This window comes from Erithacus rubecula (assembly GCF_903797595.1).
Source record: "Erithacus rubecula genome assembly, chromosome: 25".
NCBI classification, from domain to species: Eukaryota; Metazoa; Chordata; class Aves; order Passeriformes; family Muscicapidae; genus Erithacus; species Erithacus rubecula.
This window is the reverse complement of record NC_136677.1, coordinates 5,569,293-5,590,951: the sequence shown is the minus strand read 5'-3', so window position 1 is coordinate 5,590,951 and position 21,659 is coordinate 5,569,293. Positions and strand designations below refer to the sequence as shown.

The 21,659-nt window shown below is 48.8% G+C and overlaps 1 protein-coding gene across 5 annotated transcripts in view; it reads left to right on the top strand.

The window, feature by feature from the left end:
* KIRREL3 (kirre like nephrin family adhesion molecule 3) overlaps nucleotides 1-21,659 on the top strand; it is a 352,826-nt gene that overhangs the window by 237,396 nt on the left and 93,771 nt on the right. For all 5 annotated transcript variants that reach the window (XM_079326677.1, XM_079326675.1, XM_079326674.1 and 2 more), the window contains 2 exons: nucleotides 15,366-15,515; nucleotides 17,935-18,084. In XM_079326677.1, coding sequence (XP_079182803.1) covers nucleotides 15,366-15,515; nucleotides 17,935-18,084 — 300 coding nt within the window. The remainder of the gene's footprint in view (nucleotides 1-15,365; nucleotides 15,516-17,934; nucleotides 18,085-21,659) is intronic.

Below are 21,659 nucleotides of genomic sequence, written 5' to 3'. Positions count from 1 at the left end.
TTTCTGTTGTGGGAGGTGTCTCCTTATCTGCTCTGCTGTTTTCTTTCCATCCCTGCCCCCAGAGAATTACCCCAAGTGAACCCAACTCGAAGGCAGTTTTAAACCCCACAAGATATTTCTAAATAGATGGGGGAACCTTAATCCTTCCCCACCTCAGTTTTTTTTTTTTTTTTTTTGTCAGCTGGGTGGGAGGAGAAGGAAAACTTCTGCAGAGAAATAGCTAAAATACAGGTTTGTGAGGAGGAGTGCAGGAGTGGTGGTGGCAGAGAGAACACCAGGACCTTAACAAACAGATTGAATTGCAGACAGAGCACTCCAGGCCTGGAAGAAAGGCTTCCCCCAATTGCTGCTTGCTCCTCTTTTAAAGCCTTTTCATTTCTCCTCCTGCAAGTTGCCCTTGTCTCCTTCTGCTTCTGAAGCTGCTCCTTTTCATTTCAGAGCCATCCCTTCCCTCCCCTGAGTGACAGCTGTCCCACCCCTGCCGAGGTCTTTGCCCTTGAGACCATCTTTGATCTGTGCCCTGATAGAAGGGCTGATATTGACTTTGGCTGCAGCTTCATTAAGAGGCAGCCTCATTTGTCAACTTGTTTGTTTCCAGAGCTGCTTGGGAGATGGCAAAGCCTGCATCCCCTCCGAGCCCAGCACGGCCAGAGTCCAGAATTAAATCCCTTTTCAAGGGTTTCCATCAAGGTCATTGCAGGTGGCCCTGCACAGCTCTCTCCTCCTCATTAATCCATGTCACTGAGGTTTTAAGCAAAGTGGGAGTGTGGATGGGAGACCTGTCCAGGCTCTGGGGGCTGCCAGAATGGGGGGGACAGGTGTGTTAGTTAATCCAAGGTGCTCCCAGCTGGAAAAGAGGTCTGCTCATAGGGAAATCAGAGCTGGGGCATTGGATGAGGTGACATCCTTGCAGGGGGTTCCCTAGTCTGGCTGTGTAAGGACTGTGAGTAATGAGGATGAATTTCCCTTGTCACTTGTCATCAGGTAGCTCATCTGCCAGTAACAGCTCCTGGTTCCAGTCCAGGTGCTCAGGTGGGTGAAGGGAGTGAGTTACCCAGGCTCCCTGCACTCCTGGTGGGCAGGGAATAAAGCACTGCCCAGTGTTTGCTTGCAGGGTTTGCCCTCTGAGGGGTCACCCCCCTGCTCTGCAGGGACCCCAGAGATGCCAGTGATGGATGTGCCCCAGGGGCTGGTCCATGCAGGATTTGGGGGGAAACAATATTGTCCTACACTCACATGGAACTGAAGCTCTAAGCATCGTCACTCCTGGGGTTGTTCAGGGATTTGGAATGGCTTCACACCACAGCACAGGAAGGGTGCCACAAAATCATGGAATTGTGGAATGGATTGGGTTGGAAGGGGCCTTAAAGACCATCAAGTTCCACTCCCTGCCATGGAAGGGACACCTTCCACTGTCCCAAGCTGCTCCAAGCTCCATCCAGCCTGGCCTTGAGCACTGCCAGTGATCCAGGGGCAGCCACAGCTGCTCTGGGCACCCTGTGCCAGCCCTGCCCACCCTGACAGGGAACAATTCCTGCCCAATATCCATCCATCCCTGCCCTCTGGCAGTGGGAGCCATTCCCTGTGTCCTGTCCCTCCATCCCTTGTCCCCAGTCCCCCTCCAGCTCTCTTGGAGCCCCTTTATGCCCTGCAAGGGGCTCTGAACTCTCTCCAGAGCCTTCTCCAAGTTAAACACCCCCAGCTCTCCCAGCCTGGTTTCAGAGCAGAGGGGCTCCAGCTCTTGGAGCATCCCCATGGCCTCCTCTGGCCTCACTCCAGCTGGTCCATGTCTTTCCAGTGATGCAGACCCCACAGCTGGTCTCATCTGAGCAGGGCAGAACCCTCCCTCACCTCTGTCCCATTGCTCAGGGCCAGAGCAGAGGATGGAGCTTTGCTGCTGGGCAGCTGCTGCAGCACAGGACGTTCCCAGACCTGACCCTGTGCAAGGAGAAGCAGGTGGAGGCAAAAAGCCAAACTTCATTGGGGTTAATTTTCCTGCAGACCCTTAAGTCTCACTGCCCTGTGAGGAGGGTCTAGTGAGGCTGTTTCCATATTCCTGAGAGGTGCAGGAGGTGTCGGAGCACCAGCCCAGCCCATGGGAAGGAAAGCAGCTCAAAACCCAGGAGTTCCACAGCTCAGCTGTGCTGCAGGGGTTAAAGCTCTTTGAGTGCTGGGTGCTTCCACACTGCTGACAGCACGGAGGGAGCTGAGGGAAGATGTTCCTGGCTGTTGCCACGGGCATTTTGCTTCAGCAGGTCCCGAGGTGATAAGGCAGCAGTAATTGTGCAGCTCCACGTGGGCTGTGATGGGACTGGCACTGCATTAGTGCAGGGGGGAGCACGGAGCAAAGCCAGGGAGAATTCTGGCTGTGGTGGCAGGAATGGCCCAGGGATTAGAGAGCAGGTTGTAAGAGGAGAGACTGGAGGAGGTGAATTTATATAGTCTGGAGGAGGCTCAAGGGGAGACACGACCAGAGTCTATAAATACACGCAGAAATAGAAACCAAGGGAGGAAATTATTCAGAAGGAGGGAGGACAAGGAGCAGTGCCTGAAGCAAAGCAAGAAAAGTTTATTCTGGGTCTTGCATGGAAGGAGAACAGCCTTCAGCACCTGGCTGGGATGGGGTCCCAGCACTGCCAAGCTCCTGCTCTGCCCCCACCCCCTGAATGCCTCACAGAGCTGGAGACCCCCCCTAACACAGCTCTGCTGTGTTTTGCACCATCCCCACCTCATTTCTTCCCTGCCAGCCATCTCACACGGGTGTCTGGCACCCAGCCACCCCAGCATGCCTTGGAAGGTTTCATAAAACAGATTGAGATGCACTTGGGCTTGTGGCTTGACAACTGGTTCCCCTTGGACAGGAACATTTGCCTTCGCTGGGTGACAATGCTTTGAGCCCGTCGCCTCAGGCTCTGTGGCTCATTGCTAGTCATCTCTCCAATGAATAATACACAGGCCTGAATCTCTGTCTGCATACATCTTCCTTTTCTGTAGGATAATTTAATGTTATCTTTGGGCCTCCTGCTTCAAAGATGAAGAGATTGCTTCAAACCTGCAGCCTGCAACCACAGCCATTGGTTTTCAAACGTCATTAAGTTTCATTATAACAAATAAACACTGCAATGACATTTATAAGTTACCAGAGAGCACAGAAACACAAATATGAAGCAGATAAAGTGCATTTGATCCAAATAATTACTGCAGGCAATATTGAGCTTAGGCTGAGCTGGCAGGCGGGTGCTGGGTAATTTATAGGTGTCCGTAAGGCACTGTGGTGCACATTGCTTCTTAAAAATGATGATGATGGTTATGTGTCTCTCTCTAAAGCCTCAAACAGGTTATATTCCTGCCTCCTTGAAGGCAGGGAGCTTTTCCTCAAGTCAGAAATGGACCTGGCACAGGCAGCTGTTATTGTTTGGGGACTTTCACCATTCCTCAGGATTTCAGCCTGAGAAGGGACTAGCATTTGAAGTTTGCTGTGATTTAAGCTGCAAAAGAGCCTTATTTATTTATTTATGTGTTTGTTTGTTTGTTTTTCCTTAGGGGTATTTATCCCCACTGAGGATAAGTTCTCAAGAATGGGGAATCCTTGGGGAGAGATTTCCACTGATTTCCTCCAAGGGAATATAATTCTACACTTAGAGAATAATACAATATTAGAACACACTGACTTGGAAGGGATTTACAAAAATCACTGAGTCCAACTCCTGATTAATGATGATGAAGTTCCTTTCATTTTGACTCTCAGCTTTACATCACCAGCTCTGAACCCTGAGCAAGGGCTCCTCTACCAACAAACCCAAAAAAAGCATTTCCTCCAGCTGTCCCCCAAAAACCTGAGTGCAAGGGGCTTTGTTGCTGTACTGGGTGTGTGAACTCTCCCAAAGCTTTGCCTCTGCTCTAGGGTAAGAGCACTTCATCTCCTAGGTGACCCCAGTGGGGTTTGTCATCCTGAGTCCTGCAGGCAGCAGCCCAGGAGGGGGGTCAGACACAGCTGAGTTTATTGATGAGCATCTCTCATTACCTGCTAATTAACCCAGCAGGCTGCAATGTGCTAATCTGCTCTTGGGCCAGGGTTTTGCACCAGGCAGCCATTGACTCTGCAGTGGGGACCATTGAGATGGTGACAAAACAGCAGCAAAATTTGTGTTAAATAATCTGAGTCCGCTCTGAGCTGTCCAGCAGGGAAGGGTCTGTTGGCAGGGACAAGGCACAGCCCTGTCCCTTCTCCCAGGGCTGCAGCTGGGCTGATAAAGCACTTGCAGGGCTGTAAATATTGACATTGCCTCTCATTTTTCATGGTTCTTGCCTTTACTGGGTAAAACCCAGTTGGCTGTTGTCAGCTGTGGTGCAGTCACTGGCCACTTCCATGATGGATAAATGCACTTTCTAGGAGTTTCCTTGGCTCTGGGGAGGGTACAGCCAAGATTCTCATGGAGGGGAGCTTTTATTAAGCTTGCACATATAGTGGAATTTTTAAGCACCTTCCTGGGGAAACAAGATGGGCACGTGTGTGCAACATTTCCTGCTCAGAAATAATCTGCTCCCTGTCTGTTCATCTCAGCATCTCCAGCCCCTCCTGCCTCCCCCCTGCCACTTTTTTTGTGTGTGTGTTGCATATACTTCACTTCAGGCTGTTTTTCAGAATAATTTGTTTTAATTTTAAATATGAATTTTACATGTGTAAAAAAAAATGCACATATTTACAATCACTTCCACTTGTAAAAATCCAAACAAACAATAATTACAGCAGAAACCTGCTAATTCTCACTCCACTTCATCTTCAGAGCTGATAATTCACACAGCACAACCCCGAGCAATCCTGCCCTGCTCTGGTAAACAGAGGGAGCTGTAGCAGGTCTGCTCTGCAATATCCCAGAGCTCATCTGGCCAGGAGCTGCCCCAAAAGCCATCCAGGGGATGTTTCATGCAGACAGCAGCTTCTCAGCCTTCCAGGGCAATAATAAGATTTATTCCTGCCTTCTCTTCCTTCCATCTGTGAGCTTTGGTGACAACAAGATGTTTTTTGTTCAGAGAAGTATCTGGTACGGGAATAGTGACACTTCCAGCACCTGCAGAGGTGGGAACACCCTGTAGAGAGACTCATTTAACCACTCCTCAGATGAATTCTCCAATCTATACAGTGTCTCACCAATCTGTAGCAAGACGAGTTAAAATTCTTTTGAGAAGTAGCAGTTATTACCACTCATTTTAATATTATAGAATCCCAGAGCAGTTTGGGTTGAAGGGGACCTTAAAGATCATCCAACCCCCCCTTCCATGTTCAGAGAATGTAACATTAAATATCTGCATTTTCTCTTCTGAGCTGCATCTCCATTCTGATTTCTCTCCGTGCTTCAAAGCGTGCGATAACAGATTTTGAAAAACGAGGATGGAAGTGAAACATGGTGCGACCCAAGGCAAGCTCTTTGCTCTAATTTTCCACCCCGTGAACTGCACAACTTCCAGTTGCTGCTCTTCCTGGGAGCAGAGCCAGACTTTGAAATCTCCAAATCGTTTGTGAAATGGATTATTCATCCTTCTCGTTTTCCTACGGACGAGCGTCCTCTGTGCCCTCTAACTCAAAGATGAGCTGAGATTTAAAGGACTCTATTTCCAAAGAGCAGCCCTGATCTGGGAACAAAGGGTGGGCAAAGGGGATGCACTTGGATTGACTCTAATCCAGGAGAGGGGGATCACCTGAAAGATTTCAGAAGGTCACAGGGGATAAAATCCTTAAGGATTTTATCTGGGAGACCTGATGCAGGCAGGCTGTTTTGCACATCCACTGTTATTTTTAGAAGGAAAAGTTCCTTTTTTCTTCTCTGTGGATTCAAGTAGGAGTTTTTAAGTCCCAGGAGTGTCTGGGGACCTGCCACCTCCTTCCTGAGCTACAAATAGTTATCATCCAAAAAGCAGCTGGAGTTGCCACAGAGAGAGCTTGGCTGGAATTTCCTGAGCAGGAGCTTCCACTGTTCTATTCTCCCCCTGAGCCCATGGCGTGGCCCTGGGGAGCTGTGCCAGGACACTGCACCTTGACAGGAGAACAAATGGTGATTTCTTACTGTGCCAGGGCTTCCTCAGGAGCACCAGTAACAAAATATTTCTCTGTGGAGTCATTGGCAGTGTTCAGTGGAGCCAGGCCTGCAGGTGGATCAATGGGAGGAAATCTGTTCCCCTCTGCTCTTGTCTCCACAGGGGATTGGTGCTCAGTGCCTGCCCAGGGTTTCAGTGCCTCTGGAGCAGCTGCTGGTGCCACTGTCCTTGTTCCCAGCAAGGACAGGCATCCCCTGTGCCCTGAGCAGCATTGGCAGGGGCTCAGAGCTACAGCTGCCCTTGGAGAGGAGCCAGGGCAGCCCAGGCACTGGGACGAGGTGCTGGTCCCAGCCCAGGGTGTGGGGAAGCTCTCACACCTCAGCTCTGCCACTGCTTTAGTGCCACCACCAGCTCTGCTCTTGCTGACCCTTCAGCTCCTCTGTCACTGCTGGGACATCTCCCCTGCTCTGCCCCCTCCTCTCTGCTGGCCCCTGGGTAAAAGACCACCTAATCCAGCCTGCTGCCTCTGCTCCAACCCTGCAAACCCTGCGTGCTCCAAAGCACATTCCAGCTCTGGCAGCTTGTCTAATAGGAGATAATGCTGCCTGCTCAGAGCTCTGTGTGATGTTATCTGGGCAGCAGGTGAGGCTGTGAGAGCAGAGCAGCCAGGAGACATCCATAGAGCCTGGAGCCATCCATGGAGCCATCCATGGAGCCTGGAGACATCCATGGAGCCATCCATGGAGCCTGGAGACATCCATGGAGCCATCCACAGAGCCTGGAGCCATCCAAGGAGCCAGGAGCCATCCACAGAGCCAGAAGCCATCCATAGAGCCATCCATGAAGGCTGGAGCATCCATGGAGCATCCATGGATCCATCCACAGAGCCTGGAGCCACCTATGGAGCCATCCATGGAGCCTGGAACCATCCATGGTGTCTGCAGTCATCCACAGAGCCTGGAGCCATCCACAGAGCCTGGAGCCATCCATAGAGCCTGGAGCCATCCACAGAGCCTGGAGCCATCCACAGAGCCTGGAGCCATCCATAGAGCCAGAATATTCAGGGTGATCCAGTCCATAAGGTCACTTGAATGCTGCTTTTTGGCACCATTAGTTTGTTTCCCATCAGTGCAGCTCCCAGGAACAGGAGTTTAATCTCACACCAGGCAATTCTCCAGACTGCTGCTGGGAAGAGTTTGCTAATATCCCACGGTAAGGATACTCTTACACCTTTCCCAATTGGCAGCTAATAACAGAGCAGCTGATGACATTTCAGCCCTTTCTGCATGGCTGATCAAACTCCTCACAGTGACTTTGAAAGCAGGGCTGGGATTTCATGTGGGTATCAAAGCCAGCAGAACACTCGATAGTTCAGATCTCTCGCCTGTGTGACTAATAGACAAAAAGATCTCTGAAAGGTTTCATATCTTACTCAAATTTTCCCTGTTTCCTGTTTGAACTACTTAGTGGACACAGTGGGGTGTTGATGGTGCCTCTCAAAGCAGCACCAGTGAAATGTGTGACATCACTGCAGGATGAGCTCAGCTCAGCTCATGGGCTGGCTGGAGCTGGTCATGGCCAGGACACAAAGCATTCCAGAGGCCAGGCAGGGAGCAGGGCACTGGCTGTGCACCTTAAACTCTGCTCTGGCAGCTGCCTTTAGGACCATGGATCATTTTGTTTCAAAAAGACTTAAGATCATCAAGTCCAACCATCCACCCAGCACCCCCAGCGTGGTCACCACTAAACCATGTCCCCAGGGATGGGGACCCCACCACTGCCCTGCACAGCCCCTTCCAGTGCTTGGCAACCCTTTCTGTGAAGAATGTTTTCCTAAATTATCCAACCTCACCCTCCCCTCCTGTGACTTGAGGCCATTTTGTCTTGTCCTGTCCCTTGTTCCCTGGGAGCAGAGTCTGACCCCACCTGGCTGCACCCTCCTGTCAGGGAGCTGGAGAGAGGAGGCTCCCCTGAGCCTCCAGTCCCTTCCCCAGGTTCATTACCTTCCTTTTCACTGCTTTTCCTGGGCATCTCTTGGGCTTTGGTTTCACCTCAGTGCACCCCACACCTTCCCCTCTGGCTGGAATCAGTGGGGACCCACAGGCTGTGCTTCCAAGGAAAGTCTCATCTCCCTGCATGTTTGTGGGTGAGCAAGGCATGAGCTTATCTCCTGCTTTATTTAGAGTGGGGACACTTCTGCCAGGTCACACAGCTGGTCAGTGACCAGCACCATTCCACACACCTGAGTCATCCTTCAACTGAAGTTGTTGTGCTTTGTTTCCTTTCAAGTAGAAAAATTCAGCATTTGAGGCCACGTGAGCTGGACTAACACAGTCACACTAAAAAAGGCCAAACTGGCATTTTTCTTCACACAGATTTGATTTTATTTTCTCCCCAAGGAAGCCAGTTTTTTTTTAAATGGAAATCTTATGCAAGGGCTGAACTCAAGCCACCTCTCTTATTGGTGCTGCAAAGTGCCTGACATGGCTGTGGCTGTCACCAGCAAGGGGCTCTGCTGTGGGGAGGCTGATCCACATCTCCTCACTGAGGACAAGACCATGGGTATGATCCCTCTGCTGCTTTCTGGGCAGCCACAGCTCTTTTCCTTCTCTGATGGTGTAGGAAAAGCTCATTTCTGTCCTTGTCTGGAGAAATCCTTGCCCCTGGGAACATGCAGCTCCCTCTTTCCTCCCTGTCCCCTGTGCTCTGTACTCAGCCAGGCTTGGGCTCCACCTCAGTGCAGGTCTGGCTGTTGTTTCCCACCAGGGAGGGAATTGGGATGCAGGCAGGTAATGAGCAGCTCTGCTGCCAGCACAGCTCTTCCCCGTGCTCCCCGTGACTGACAATTCCAGAGAGCTTTGTAAATAATGTAAAGCTTTTGTCTGCTTGCTTTTCCTACTCATCTGAAAATCAATGTGGGTGCGTGTTCTGGGCCCTGTGCAGGGGTTTGCTGTCCTTGGCTCCAGGGAGGGGACCCAAAGGAGAGCTGAGAACCCCTTTTGTCACAGGGGCACAGCAGGAGCTGTGTGGTGTTGGAACCCTGAAGAGTTCCTACCTGACTTTTTGCCATCAGCTTCTTCTCCTCAGCTCCCTTGTTTCCAGCACCATGGGTTTCTGGTTCACCTTTCACAGTTTCTAGGGATTTCTGAGTTCCTTTTCACCCCAGGGACTTTTCCAGCTTCCAGCTGTTTACCTTATCTCTGCTTCTTCAGGGAGGTCCTGACTCTGAGACTAGCAGGTGTTTTTCATCCCACACAGGATCACCACCTTATTAGTGGTACCTCATATTAGTGGCTTGCTTCCTTTTTTCTTCTGCCTTCACTCAGAGTCAGGACTGAATACACAAAAGGTAAATTTTCATGTTTGGACTTGGTTGTTTATTAATTCTTATCTATAGTACAGAGACTTCTGCAGTACTTCCAGCTAACAAGCTAAAAGTGAGAAAAATGTTGGTGTATCTTGCTAGTTACAAGGTCTTTTAAAGCCAAATCTAATTAAAAGCTAACATCTATATTATTTACACTTTTGACCCAATGACCTGTGACCTGCACTGCAGTATTTTCTATCCAACCAAAAACTACTGCCTGAAATCATGAAGAAGGAACAAGAAGGAAGAAGAGCCACCACCCCAGAAGGTCCATTTTGTCCCATACCTATTACTATATTCTAAAAACCCCAAATCCCAAACCCTTCACCATGTGATATTACACACTTCTATTCTAACTACACACCAGTGACTCCAACTCCATCACTCAAATTTGGAAGCTTTTTCCAAGACCTCAAGTCAAAAGCAGTGTTTTTTGAGGGTCAGTGCCAGAAAGCACAGAAAGTTCAAAACTCCCAGGCTTCATGGTTCCAGCAGTGTGGAGCTGGTTTGCTGGGAAGGTGTGGGCACAGAGCCATCCATTCCCAACCCTCTCCATGGCCAAGAGACAGCTCCATCTCCAGACACCATGCCACAAGAACCCAACCCCAAGCTGTGCTGAAATACCCTGATTTCCATTGGGTGAGACCTGCTTGGTGTGAAGAGGGACCCTGCTGGGATGTTGTTGGATTAGGATGTCACACAGCAGCCTCTTGATCATCCTCCTCCAGCTCGTCGTGACAGCTCCGAGCTGAGGGAAGGATCAGCTCTTCCCACTGAGGGACAAGGAGAATGTCCCAGCACTCCTAATCACCAGGCCTTTCATTTCAGAACAGCAATATTTTGACAAGGAGCTCATAGTCCTCCTTCTCCACTTCTATGCTCTCCTCAACAAAAAGGACTAATTCTTTTCAGAGCACAATGGACATTCAAAGCTTCACTTACATAAAAGCAGCTGCAATGTCTCCATTTCTAATGAGTCATTGTTCCCTCGGTGAGTTCCTCGCTTCCTACTACAATACTCACTCCTCTTGGGTAATGAAAATTTAACTTTCTGCTGCCTGGTTGCTGCTTTGGGCACAGGAGGCTGCAAGCTGAAATAATTCAGCCAGGAGCTCATGCAAACAGATTTCAGTCTTCAGAGAGCTTTAAAAGCCTGTCACAATCTCTGGCTTCAGCAATGGAAGGGGCTTCAAGGTCCTGTGCAGCACAGACTGTGGCAATGTCATTGTGTAGGTGTCTCCTCAGTTTTCTGGCTTGTAAAACAGGATTTTTGGCCTTCTTGCCATCAGTGGGCTTTGGGACATCTGAAAAGCAATACCCTGGCACTGGCAGTGTTATTTCCCTTGGAAGTCACAAACAGAGAAGAGTCTCAGCCTTTGTTTGAAAGAACAAGGCAACATTACAGAGAAACACTGAAAAACAGGAGCCACAGGTGCAAAATCCATTAAAAATACAGAGTTCTAAAGTGATTCTCTCTTTTTTCCTCTTTTTTTTCTTCCTTTAGCTTTTATGACACGCTTGTGACTTCACAGGGATCCTGCCTGGGGTTTTTGAAAGCAGGGTTAGTGTTCTTTCCTGCTCACTCTTCACCTTTACTGTCTGCTTTTGCTGTTTGGGATTTTGGTGGCTGCAGAAGTGCCCCCATGAGAGACTCCTTAAAAAAGGACTTGGAGGCCAGCAAGGTCCTGCTGGTGCCTGGCACTCCTCAGGGAGAGAACAAAGCAGCAGCCAGGAGGAGGTGGAAGGCTCTGGGCTCAAGAGCTGCTCTGACACCAAACCCTCACCTACCACAGCAGGGGACAGCTGCAGGGCAGCTCCAGAGTGCAGGTGGGACACTGGGGTTGTGCTGGCCAAGTGGCATAATTTACATCTCATTTCCATATCTGTTTGCTTTTAAAACAAAGCAAAAAAAAAAAAAAATCAACAATGAACTCAGAGCCCTGATCTTTGCTTCTGCTCTGAGCATCGCTGTGCTGGATGAGCAGATCCTCACATGGAGACTGTCGGGGCAGAGTCAGTGCCCAGTGACTCCCAGTGAAGCTCCCAGCAAGCCAGGCATCAACTGAGTCATTTCTCTGAAAATATTCCAAGTCTTTGAGAGAAGATGGGGTGTGGAAGTAAAACAGGGACCACACTTGGGTTGGGGGCATATGGATTTGTTGCTGCATCTCCCTGCTTTGCTGTGCTGCACTTCCCAAATCCTGATTTGGGATTCTTTGTGCAGCAGGAGGAAACAAGGAGATGGGTGATGAGCAGCTGTGGCTGCTCCTGGATCCCTGGCAGTGCCCAAGGCCAGGCTGGACAGGGCTTGGAGCAGCCTGGGATAGTGGAAGGTGCCTGTGCCCACAGCTGGGGGTGAGACTGAATGGTCTTTTAAGTTCCCTTCCCACCCAAACAATTCCATGATTCTATGATGCAGAGATTTGGATTAACCAGAATTTTTTGCTGAAACTCTGCACAGTGGAAGGGGAGAAACTGGGAAGCTCCTGCTTGCCCAACAGGTTGGAGTCAAACCTTCTCCTTTGAAACCAAAGCATAATTTTGTTACACCATTTTAAATATTCCTGGGAAATTACCCAACTAACAGCTTTCAGCCCATTTTCTCATAGCTGGAAAGGCTCAGCCTGCATTTGTAAATCACCCTCTCTCAATCTCCCCATTTTCAGTTATTTTCTGTCAAATATCTTATCTCCCTTAAAACTTTTCTGCAAATTACTTGTTCCTTTGACATTAAGACATAAGCTGTAACGTGGACAGGCCTCTGATCTTCCAAACCCAGTTAAACCCAGTAATCAGACTTTAAGCTGATTTGAAAGTGAGTTGAGCTCTGCCTTCAGTACTTTTTTCTTTTTTTTTTTATCTGTGATTTAGGGAGAGATGATCCTGCTGTGGAGCAGGGACTGGGCCAGGTAATGCTCTTAAGGTCCTTACACCCATCTTTCCTCTCCTGTGACTGAGTCTGAGCTGTTTGTAGCTGAAATGGAGCTTTGGATGAATAAAAAATGGATTTAAGTGACAATTCTTCACACTGAACAAACACAGGGAAGGAAAAGACAGGAGACATATGCCTTGTTTCTGCTCTGATTTTCCATGGCCAGCAGCTCATCTTTAAAACAAATCAAGAAATAAGAGAAAAAGGAAAAATAAAACATAAAAAGAGCTTCATTTCCAGCAGCAATTACCAAATGAAGCCTGTGCTTAATGGGCATTTGCAGAGGGCACAGACACCACTTTGTGCCTCTGCGTTCTCATTAGGGCTCGTGCAGCTCCCAGCTGACAACCTGATAATTCTCTCTGATAAAACAAATCTTTTTGGGTTATTGCTGCCTCCCTGTGCTGTCCCTGCTCGCCTGGCTCTGCCTTGAGAATTGTCAGGATTACAGAGTGAGCTGTGCAAACACAGTTAGTGGGTGGAAAGTGTATATTGAAATAAAACAACAAAGCAACAAAGCAAAACACCCACTTTTTCTGCTTCCTGAGTTTTCTCTCTCATCCCACTTTTCCCTGCTATCCTACACGTGCTTGTGCTTTATGAACCCATAAACAAAAAATACAGAGATGATTCATATTCCCTTTGAAATCAAATATTTAAATCTTAACCCAGCATAAAGGTTTGTGCTGGTGTCAGAGGCCACCATGACTTCCAGCGTCTCCCAGTAAGAAAAACTGGAATCTCCTCTGGAATCTGCTGTGCAGGCAGCACCATGCCCAGAGCCAGCACTGGAGTCTTTTGGAGTGTCTGGGATGAAAATCAGAGTTCCTTGGAGATGTGTGGGTGTTGGGATCTCTGAAATACCTTGGAATAAAGTGTCCAAGATGCTCCTGGAGATCTGCAAACATTTCAGCTGGGCTTTTTACCTTTCTGTAATGTAAAGCATCTGGAATTTAGAAAGGACAGCTCTGCTTTTCCCCTGTGCTCCTTTAGGTGACTAAAGAGCTGAAGCTGTAATAAATTAAATTGAAATATAAGCAGTCATGTGGGGGCACACGTTGGTTCAACAGTGTGAGCTGGAAAATGATGGAGCTTTGGAGCCTTGCCCTGTAGGAAAGGCCCAGCAGCTCATCTGGAAACCAGTTCAGATGCAAGAACTTGTGTCACACTTAACCTTGGTTTTGGATTAATCATCAGTCAATGATTAAATGGAGTCAGTGTAAATTAGGATTGAATTGATTTGGGGCGGATCACATAGAGACTGTCCCACTTTGAGAAATTGGTTTTAAAAAGCAATTTTTCCTCCAGCCCAGTCCCCTTCCATGACTGAACAGGCACTCAGTGGAGGGCACAGGCTCTGAATTCCTGCCTGGTGCAGGGCCAGAATTCCCACCCAGAGAGGCTCCTGCTCTTACAAATCCCACAGGTAACTCAGTGAGGGGCTTTTCAGTGGTTCTGCCCTTCCCCCAACACCTCTCTTTAACAGATCTTCTCCTGAATCCAGAATCAGAGCCAGACTAAGTGGTGGCAGAGCAGTTGCAATGCTCTACAACCAGCTCACTGTACTCACAGGAACCCAGATATCAGAAAACCTGCCTAAAATGGCCCCACATTTAGGAACTTCCAGCTTCAGACTGTGGTTCTGCAGGGGGATTTTGGGGTTGTCACATGCACTCTTAATGGAAAGAAAAAAAAATAGCAGGATTTAACCCTTTGAATCCCTGGAACACTTGGAATCCCTGGAATGTCCAAGGCCAGGTTGGATGGGGCTTGGAGCACCCTGGGATAGTGGAAGGTGTCCCTGCCCATGGCAGGGAGGGATGAGATGAGCTTTAATATCTCTCCAAACCATTCTGGGATTCTCTGATTCTCTGAATGATTTTCAATCATGGCAAAGCCAAGGGAGAGTGAAAATAAAATGTAATGCTGAGTAAACTCTGCTGTGGAAGAGGTTACAGTGACTGGAGTATTTCCCGTGGAAAATGAGAAGTGCTATGTCACACCTGAGATGTGAAACATCCCACCGGGGCAGGGGATGACCTGGGGCTGGGATTTGTTATTCCACATTTCTGGGGAAGGGTGAGGAGAGAGATTTGCTAGTTTGATGATGCAGCTTCAGTGAAGGACAATGCTGAGGCAGAGCTGGGCCTTCCTTTCCCCTCCAGATGTGTGGGAAGCTCCCAGCAAATGCCAGGAGGTTACACCTGGGGAGGGAGGAGAACAGCAGCACTTGGTTGTTTTCCTGTGTGTTTTATAGCAGGTTGTTATCTGAACATCCTGATTTCAGAGAGCACACGAGGTGGGAGCAAGGCTCAGAAGCAGAGGACCAACATCCTCTTTTATTATGTGTAATATAAAATATTGCTGCTGCTGAACATCCTGCTGCTTCTCTGTCTGTGATCATTGTGGCTGAAACACTACCACCACAATTTGGAATAAAACAGTTACAGTAAATGCTGGTGACTCTTAGTTGGAGCTGTCTTTTCCCCCAGGGAAAGAAAATTATTGCAAATATTTGTCTGTCACTAAGTGCTGTGTCCACTTCTGGGTCCTCAGCACAGGAAAGATGTGAAGCTTGTGGAATGAGTCCAGAGGAGACCATGGAGATGCTCTGAGGGCTGGAGCCCCTCTGCTCTGAAACCAGGCTGGGAGAGCTGAGGGTGCTCACCTGGAGGAGAGAAGCTCCAGATAGAGCTTAGAGCCCCTTGCAGGGCATGAAGGGGCTCCAGGAGAGCTGGAGAGACAAGGGATGGAGGGACAGGACACAGGGAATGGCTCCCACTGCCAGAGGGCAGGGATGGATGGGATATTGAGAAAGAATTGTTCCCTGTGGACAGGATGAGTTTTAAGGTCCTTTCCACCCATCCCATCATTCTACATAATTAAGCAATCACACAATTAAGCGCTGCAGAGCTCATCCTCCCATTTGTGCCGTGCCAGCAGCATCCTGAACTGTTTCGCCCCAGGGAAATGCATGGAGCTGGAAATCCCTGGAGGCTGACAGGGCCTGTTCCCCTCTTGTCCCTGCAGGCCAGGCGTCCTCGTTCACGCAGCAGCCGCAGGACCAGGTGGTGGTGGCGGGGCAGCCGGTGACGCTGCTCTGCGCCATCCCCGAGTACAATGGCATCGTGCTCTGGATCAAGGACGGGCTGGCCCTCGGCGTCGGGCGGGACCTCTCAAGTAAGTCAGGACAGCTCCCTCCATACACAAACAAAGCAGTAGCTCTCCTTCTTTGTTTTCCATTCCAACTCCAACACAATCCATCATAAGCGCTGATGTTCGGAATAAACCAAAATCTGTTTCGCTCTGGCCTGAGACAAAACTGCTCCCAAAAATGTCACCTGACCCTTTGGAAAGCCTTGGTTTGATTTCCGTGGAAACTAATGTCACCTTTCCAAAATATGGGATGAAATGTGTGGGAGCCCAGGGCATACCCCTGGCCTCCTTGGGGGTCTCAAAACCCCCCTGGCAAGGGTCTCAAAGACTCTGAGTGAGACCCTGGTGTCACAGGTGCTAAATTCTAACCCCTGGGGGAAGTTGTCAGCACAAAGAGAATGGAAACAGGTCACCAAAATTAGTAAAGTGTAAATTAGACCTTTAGAACATAGATAAATAGGTTTTTTTTAATGTTTATGTTAAGGGACACGTGGCCAAGATGGAGAATTTGGGGGGTGGACACCTTTTCCTCCTTCTTCTCCATGTCATCCATGTTGGGTGACACGTTGGCACTCTTGGATTGGATGGGGTCAGGGCAGGACCATTTAATAAAATTGTATTGTATTGGTAAAATTTTGTAAACATGTAATATGTAGTACAAACTATATAAGATAAGCCCTGCCCTCACCAGGCAGATTCTACCATGGATGCCAGGCTGAGCAGACCCTGCTGGCCAAGCAAAAAGTCCCTGAGACAAGAAACAATAAACAATCCTTGAAACAAGAGAAAACCATCTCCAGCAATCTCTCTTTGGCTGCTTCAGAGAGAATCAGGGTTTGAACCACCTCATGTCCCTCTGGGGTGATCTCAGACCAAAGGAGAAACCTCAGACTGGGACAGAATTGTTGAAAGTACCTGTTTTGATATTCTCAAAAATGAAATGAGACATAAAATGTCTTGAGTTTGAAGGGACCCACAAGCCTGTGTTTGCTTTGATGAGTGTTTGTGGCTTCCTCAAGCTTTAGTTTTGGCAAATTATAGTTTAGTGGCCAAATTCCTCAGAGCTCACATTCCTGAATCCCACACCCACGCTGTTACTGAGGGTTAATTGCAGCTGGTGAAGACTGGTGCAATACTGGGGAAGTTTAGAGTTTTTTCTGTATCTTTTGCAGGAAAACACTAATTTGGCACTAAAATTTTTATGTGAGTAAGGAGAATGTTTGCTGGGAACAGCCTGGGAGGACTTGGAGCCCTTCAGGAGCTGCAGTGTCCCCCCAGGCTCTGCAGAGTTTGTACACGTGTGGCACTGCTCAGCTCCTAGTGACCTGAGAGAGTTTTCCCCAAGGCAAGAGGCAGCATTCAGAAACCAGGGGAGGCTCCAAGCTTTTTGGTCTCCAGGGACCCTGCTCTTGCCTAAAGTGCAGTGCCTGCTTTTTCCTTCCCTCTATTTTTTATTAATACATATAATTGCTCATTTACAGCTCTGCCCGAGTGAGCAGCCCTGGTTTTGCCTGTTTTTCAAAGCTCTGAGCCACAATTTTTGCATCTATTAAAGAGCTGAGCTTTCCATGCAAGACCTTGCAACACGACTGGGTAACAAGAGCTCCAGTGAAGTAGGGAGCTGATGTGAATGACTTCCACAATTAATGGAGCTGGGGCTGCTGGAAGCCACAGGAGCTGCCAGCTCGTGTGATACCAGCTCAGCCAGTGTCTAATTAGCACAATACAAACAAACCCATCATTTGTACTTCTCACGGTTCAGGAGAGCAAATCCTGCTGTTGATAACTCAAGAAAGAACAGAAGCACAAGTGTGTGCCAGTGCTGTGTTACACAGGGCACTGGGCACAGCAGGACAGTGGGGTGGCACCTTTGTGCCCATCCTGTGTGTCCAGCCAGGCTGACCAGGGCTGCTGGAGCCCCCAGACCCCTGCCCAGGCTTTACACAGAGCTAATCATGGTTGTGTCCCAGGGTGTCACCACAGCTGCCTTCAGGAGCTGAGGATATTCCAGGATGGGTTGCAGAGGAGCAGGAATGGTGGGTTTCCTGGTTTTCCTTGCCCAGGGAGGTTGTGAATGCCGCAGCCCTGGAAGGGTTCAAAGCCAGGTCAGAGAAGACCTTGAGCAACCTGATCTAGTGGGAGGTGTCCCTGCCCACTGCAAGGGGACTTGGATCCCAGTGATATTTAAGGTCAAAACCAAACCTTCCAACACCTAATATTCTATGATCCCACGATTCCTTGGGATACCAGTTAATGCTCTTTCATCAGCACTTTTGTGAACTTATAGAGCAAAACATGGGAGGTTCTTTCTCCCTCTTTTTTCAGGCTGGCTGCCAAGGAGGGGAAGACCCTGGGAATTGCTGTGGGGTGGCTGGGGCTCTGCTCTCCTCATCCCTGGGCTCGTGGCCCCAGCTGCCTGCTGACCTGTGCTTTGCTTTGGCAGGTTATCCACGCTACCTGGTGGTAGGAGACCACCTGTCAGGGCAGCACCACCTGAAGATCCTGCGAGCTGACCTGCAGGATGACGCCGTGTACGAGTGCCAGGCCATCCAGGCCGCCATCCGCTCCAGACCTGCCCGCCTGACCGTGCTGGGTGAGTCCCTGTTATGGGACCCAACTGGCAGCCCAATAACAGTCCCACCCCTCACACACCCCGGGCACGGCCGGGGCTTCCACTGCCTCCACGGCCTGAGTGGCTCTTGACAAAATGGTTTGTTGCTGGATCAAGAGGAGTGGGGGTGAATCCATCGTGAGAGCAGTGGGGGAGAGCTCGGTGCTGAGAACAGGATCAAAGGAAGCTGCTGGGGAGTGAAGCAGTTCTGGGGTGGAGTGTGACAGGCACCAAGTGTTTGGCACTTCAGCTTTATGGATTTATGCCCCAATTCAAGAGTGTGACCATAAATTAAAGGATATGAAGAGTGCCAGTGTCGTCACTGGCCACAGGGCCAGGACAACTCCACCCCGTGAGGAAAGGCTGGTTTCATATTATTACAGTATTTTTAAACAATCTACATACTAATATTTTATCACACTGCATTTCTCAGTAATTAATCTTTCCCATGAGCAGCACAGGAGGATATTACCTGGGACTGCAAACTGGAAGTGGCTCCCAAAATCACGTAGAGGACCTTTTAGTGTGAGAGATGGGTGGGGAGCAGTGGCAGAGCTTTGTTGGCCATCTGGCAGAGTGGAGTGCTGGGAAAAGGCAGGAACGTCAGCCAGGCTTCCCGGCATGGACGTGGCTTCAGAGAACTTAATGAAAATGGTATTTTTCTTCAACAGCTTGGACAAAGCCCAGTCTGTATTGCTGCTCTTAGATTCATCCTGATTATTCAATCCTCAAAGTGAAACCATTTGTATATTTAAGTTTGTTTAAATTGAAGATTGGATTTCTTTTTTTCATGTTTTTATTCCTGGTTTGTTTCTAAGGAGAAAAAAAAAAAACCTTTTAAAAATATTCTAATCAAGAATTTCAGTGCTTTTAGTCAGATCAACACAGATTTTAAGGTGAACAGATTTTAAGCAGCCAAAAGAAGTGAATTAAGGTACCAGCTGTGGTTGAAGGTGCACCTCAGTGGAATCTGCACTTATGAAAATGAGTTCAAATTCCTGGTTTGCAATTTCTCCTGCATTTGTTTTCCTCCCTCCACAACCCTACAACGTTCCCTACTCCCAGACTTTCACAGCTGCCATCCCTTCCTTCCCTGACCCTGACAATAATGATGATTTTCCTTTAATTCCTCCTTCTGCTCAATCAACCCTTGGCAGCAGCTCAGAGCTCTGACATGTGCCCATACATGAAATAATCCTGGAAATGAATGGGAAAGGGGAACGTTGTCTTGCTCACCGACAACCCCTCCTTTGCCTGGGCTCCCTCCTTCTGTTGTGAAAGCAGAATACATTGAGGGAGCCAGACAAAAGAAATAATGTTATTTAATTAGAGCTAAAGATTTCAAAACTAATTTAGTCCCAGGGCGTACGTCAGAGCTGCTGTGAAGCGTTGATTGAGCAGAGAGATGTTTTTATGGATCAAAAGGAAATCGTTATTATCTTTGGGGTTATGGAATGTGTTTGAATAGATGGTAGTTAATGTTTATGTGGAGATACATGGTAGTTGCTAATTGGTACATTTACCTAAGATGTTCAGCAACTTATATTTGCAGAGTGTTTGCCTTTTAAGAAAATTAAAGTTACAGCGTGTTCGATTTAGGCCAAATCGATTAGCCAGTGTGGGTTTGGTAGCTGGTAGCTCATCTTTAACTTGAGGGGTATTTATGCAGATATTCTGAGGGGAAAAAAGTGGTCATGGCCCCGAGGCTGCCAGAGCTCCAGGAGCATTTTTGCAACACTCTTAGGGATGCACAGGGTGGGATTGTTGTGGTGTCTGTGCAGGGCCTGAGGTTGGACTTGATCCTTATGGGTCCCTTGCAGCTCAGGAAATTGCATGGTTCTATTTCAGGCTGGTTGGGCAGGTAGGAGTGATGATCCTGCCTCTGCAGGGGGTTGGTGATCAGCAGTTCTCACTGTTCCTTCGGGATGGGGTGTCCTGTGCTGGCAGCAAGGGCAGGGGCTGCTGTGGGATCTGTGCTCTGTGTTTTAGCCACTCTAGTGGAGGGGACTGAAGTGGCACATGAAGAGCAGAAGCCTTTAGCCCCTGTGTTTCTGACAACTGGGGACAATGTGCAGCCTGTCAGGCTGAACTCACCGTGTGACAGGGGGTAACATGTCTGTGAAGGGGGGGAGACATTTCTGGTGCTTCCAGATGTGCAGTACCACCAGCTGTGCAGGCATCTCTGCCCTTAGCACGCAGTGTGTGAGCCTGCTGTAGTACTGAGCGGAGCAGCTGTGTCTGCAGGGAGCTGGATCTCCCAGATTTCATCTCCCTGGGTTGGGAAGGGATCTGCCAGGCTGCCTGAGCAGGAAGATGCCTGGAGGTGCTCCTTCATCCCAGTCTTCCCAGCTTCACCCGAGACTGCAGATTTCCCCTGGGCAGGAGAAGATTCCCAAGGCATCCCTGGAGGTGGGTGCAAACCATGAGCTCCCAAGGAAGCGATGGATCCAGCAGAGGAAGAGCTGAGGGCTCTGGTGGCTGGGAGCCCAACATCTGCTGCTGGTTTCTCAGTGACTCAAGGGCTCTTTGGCCAGCTGGATGTTAGAAGCAGGTCTGGAGATCTCTATCCTGCTCAATCACCCTCAGCCTTGTCTCTGGAAAAACAACCCTGCCTGGTTTTCATATAGTTTGGTGCTGCCTTGTCTGTCCTTGCCAGTTTTCCACTTCCTTGGTATCAAGAAATCCCCTAATGCCTCCCAATTCAGGCTCCAACTGCTGTCATTCATGTCTGACAACAGCTTTATGGGGCTGATGCCTCCTACTTCCCTGCTCAGCTGCAGAGCTACACCATATTTTAATTAAATATTTAAGGTTTTGTCACATTGTTTTCAAATCTACATGGTTAAATGTAGTGGAACAGATCATTCCATAGCCTTGGAAGTCCAAACACTCAAACAGACGAGCCTATTAATGCAATCAGCATCAGAGAAAATCTTTTCTTTGTGGAGTTCCAGGGAGAAATATTGCTGGGAAATGTTGTTAATGCATCCCAAAGCTGGAGGGTTCCCCTCCTCCAGATCTCCCTCACCTTCCCTCCTACTGTTGCCCAAACTCCCTGGGGAAGGAGTCTCTGCTCAATCTGATCAGGATATCTGCCCCAAGCATGGAAGGTTGATAAATCTGATGAGATGGGATTTGGGACATATGGAGGCATTCAGATTTTCTGCAAGCAAAGGATGTCAAAGCAGTTTGACAGGGGAGCCCAAGCCAGGCAGGCTCTGGGAAACCACTGGAGGGCTATTTGCTACCTGGTACATCTCTAATGGCAGAGCTGCTTAATTTATGATCTATTTAACTAAGCCAGGGTATTAATTAAATAAAGTAAGAGCCTGATTAGGACTCGGAGAAATTTAAAAATAAAATCAGGCTGCAATCGAGCGAAATTGCAAAGCAAACACTTTGGCTGTAACCACTGGAGAATTCCCTCCGGTCTTCCATCAAAACTCAGAGCAGGGAGGGCAAATACAAGAGATTATATTGCCAGCAGATGTGTGTTGTTAAAATATGCATCTGCCAGCAGTGGAGCTTGAGGAGCCAGAGGCCTCGCTCGTGGATCC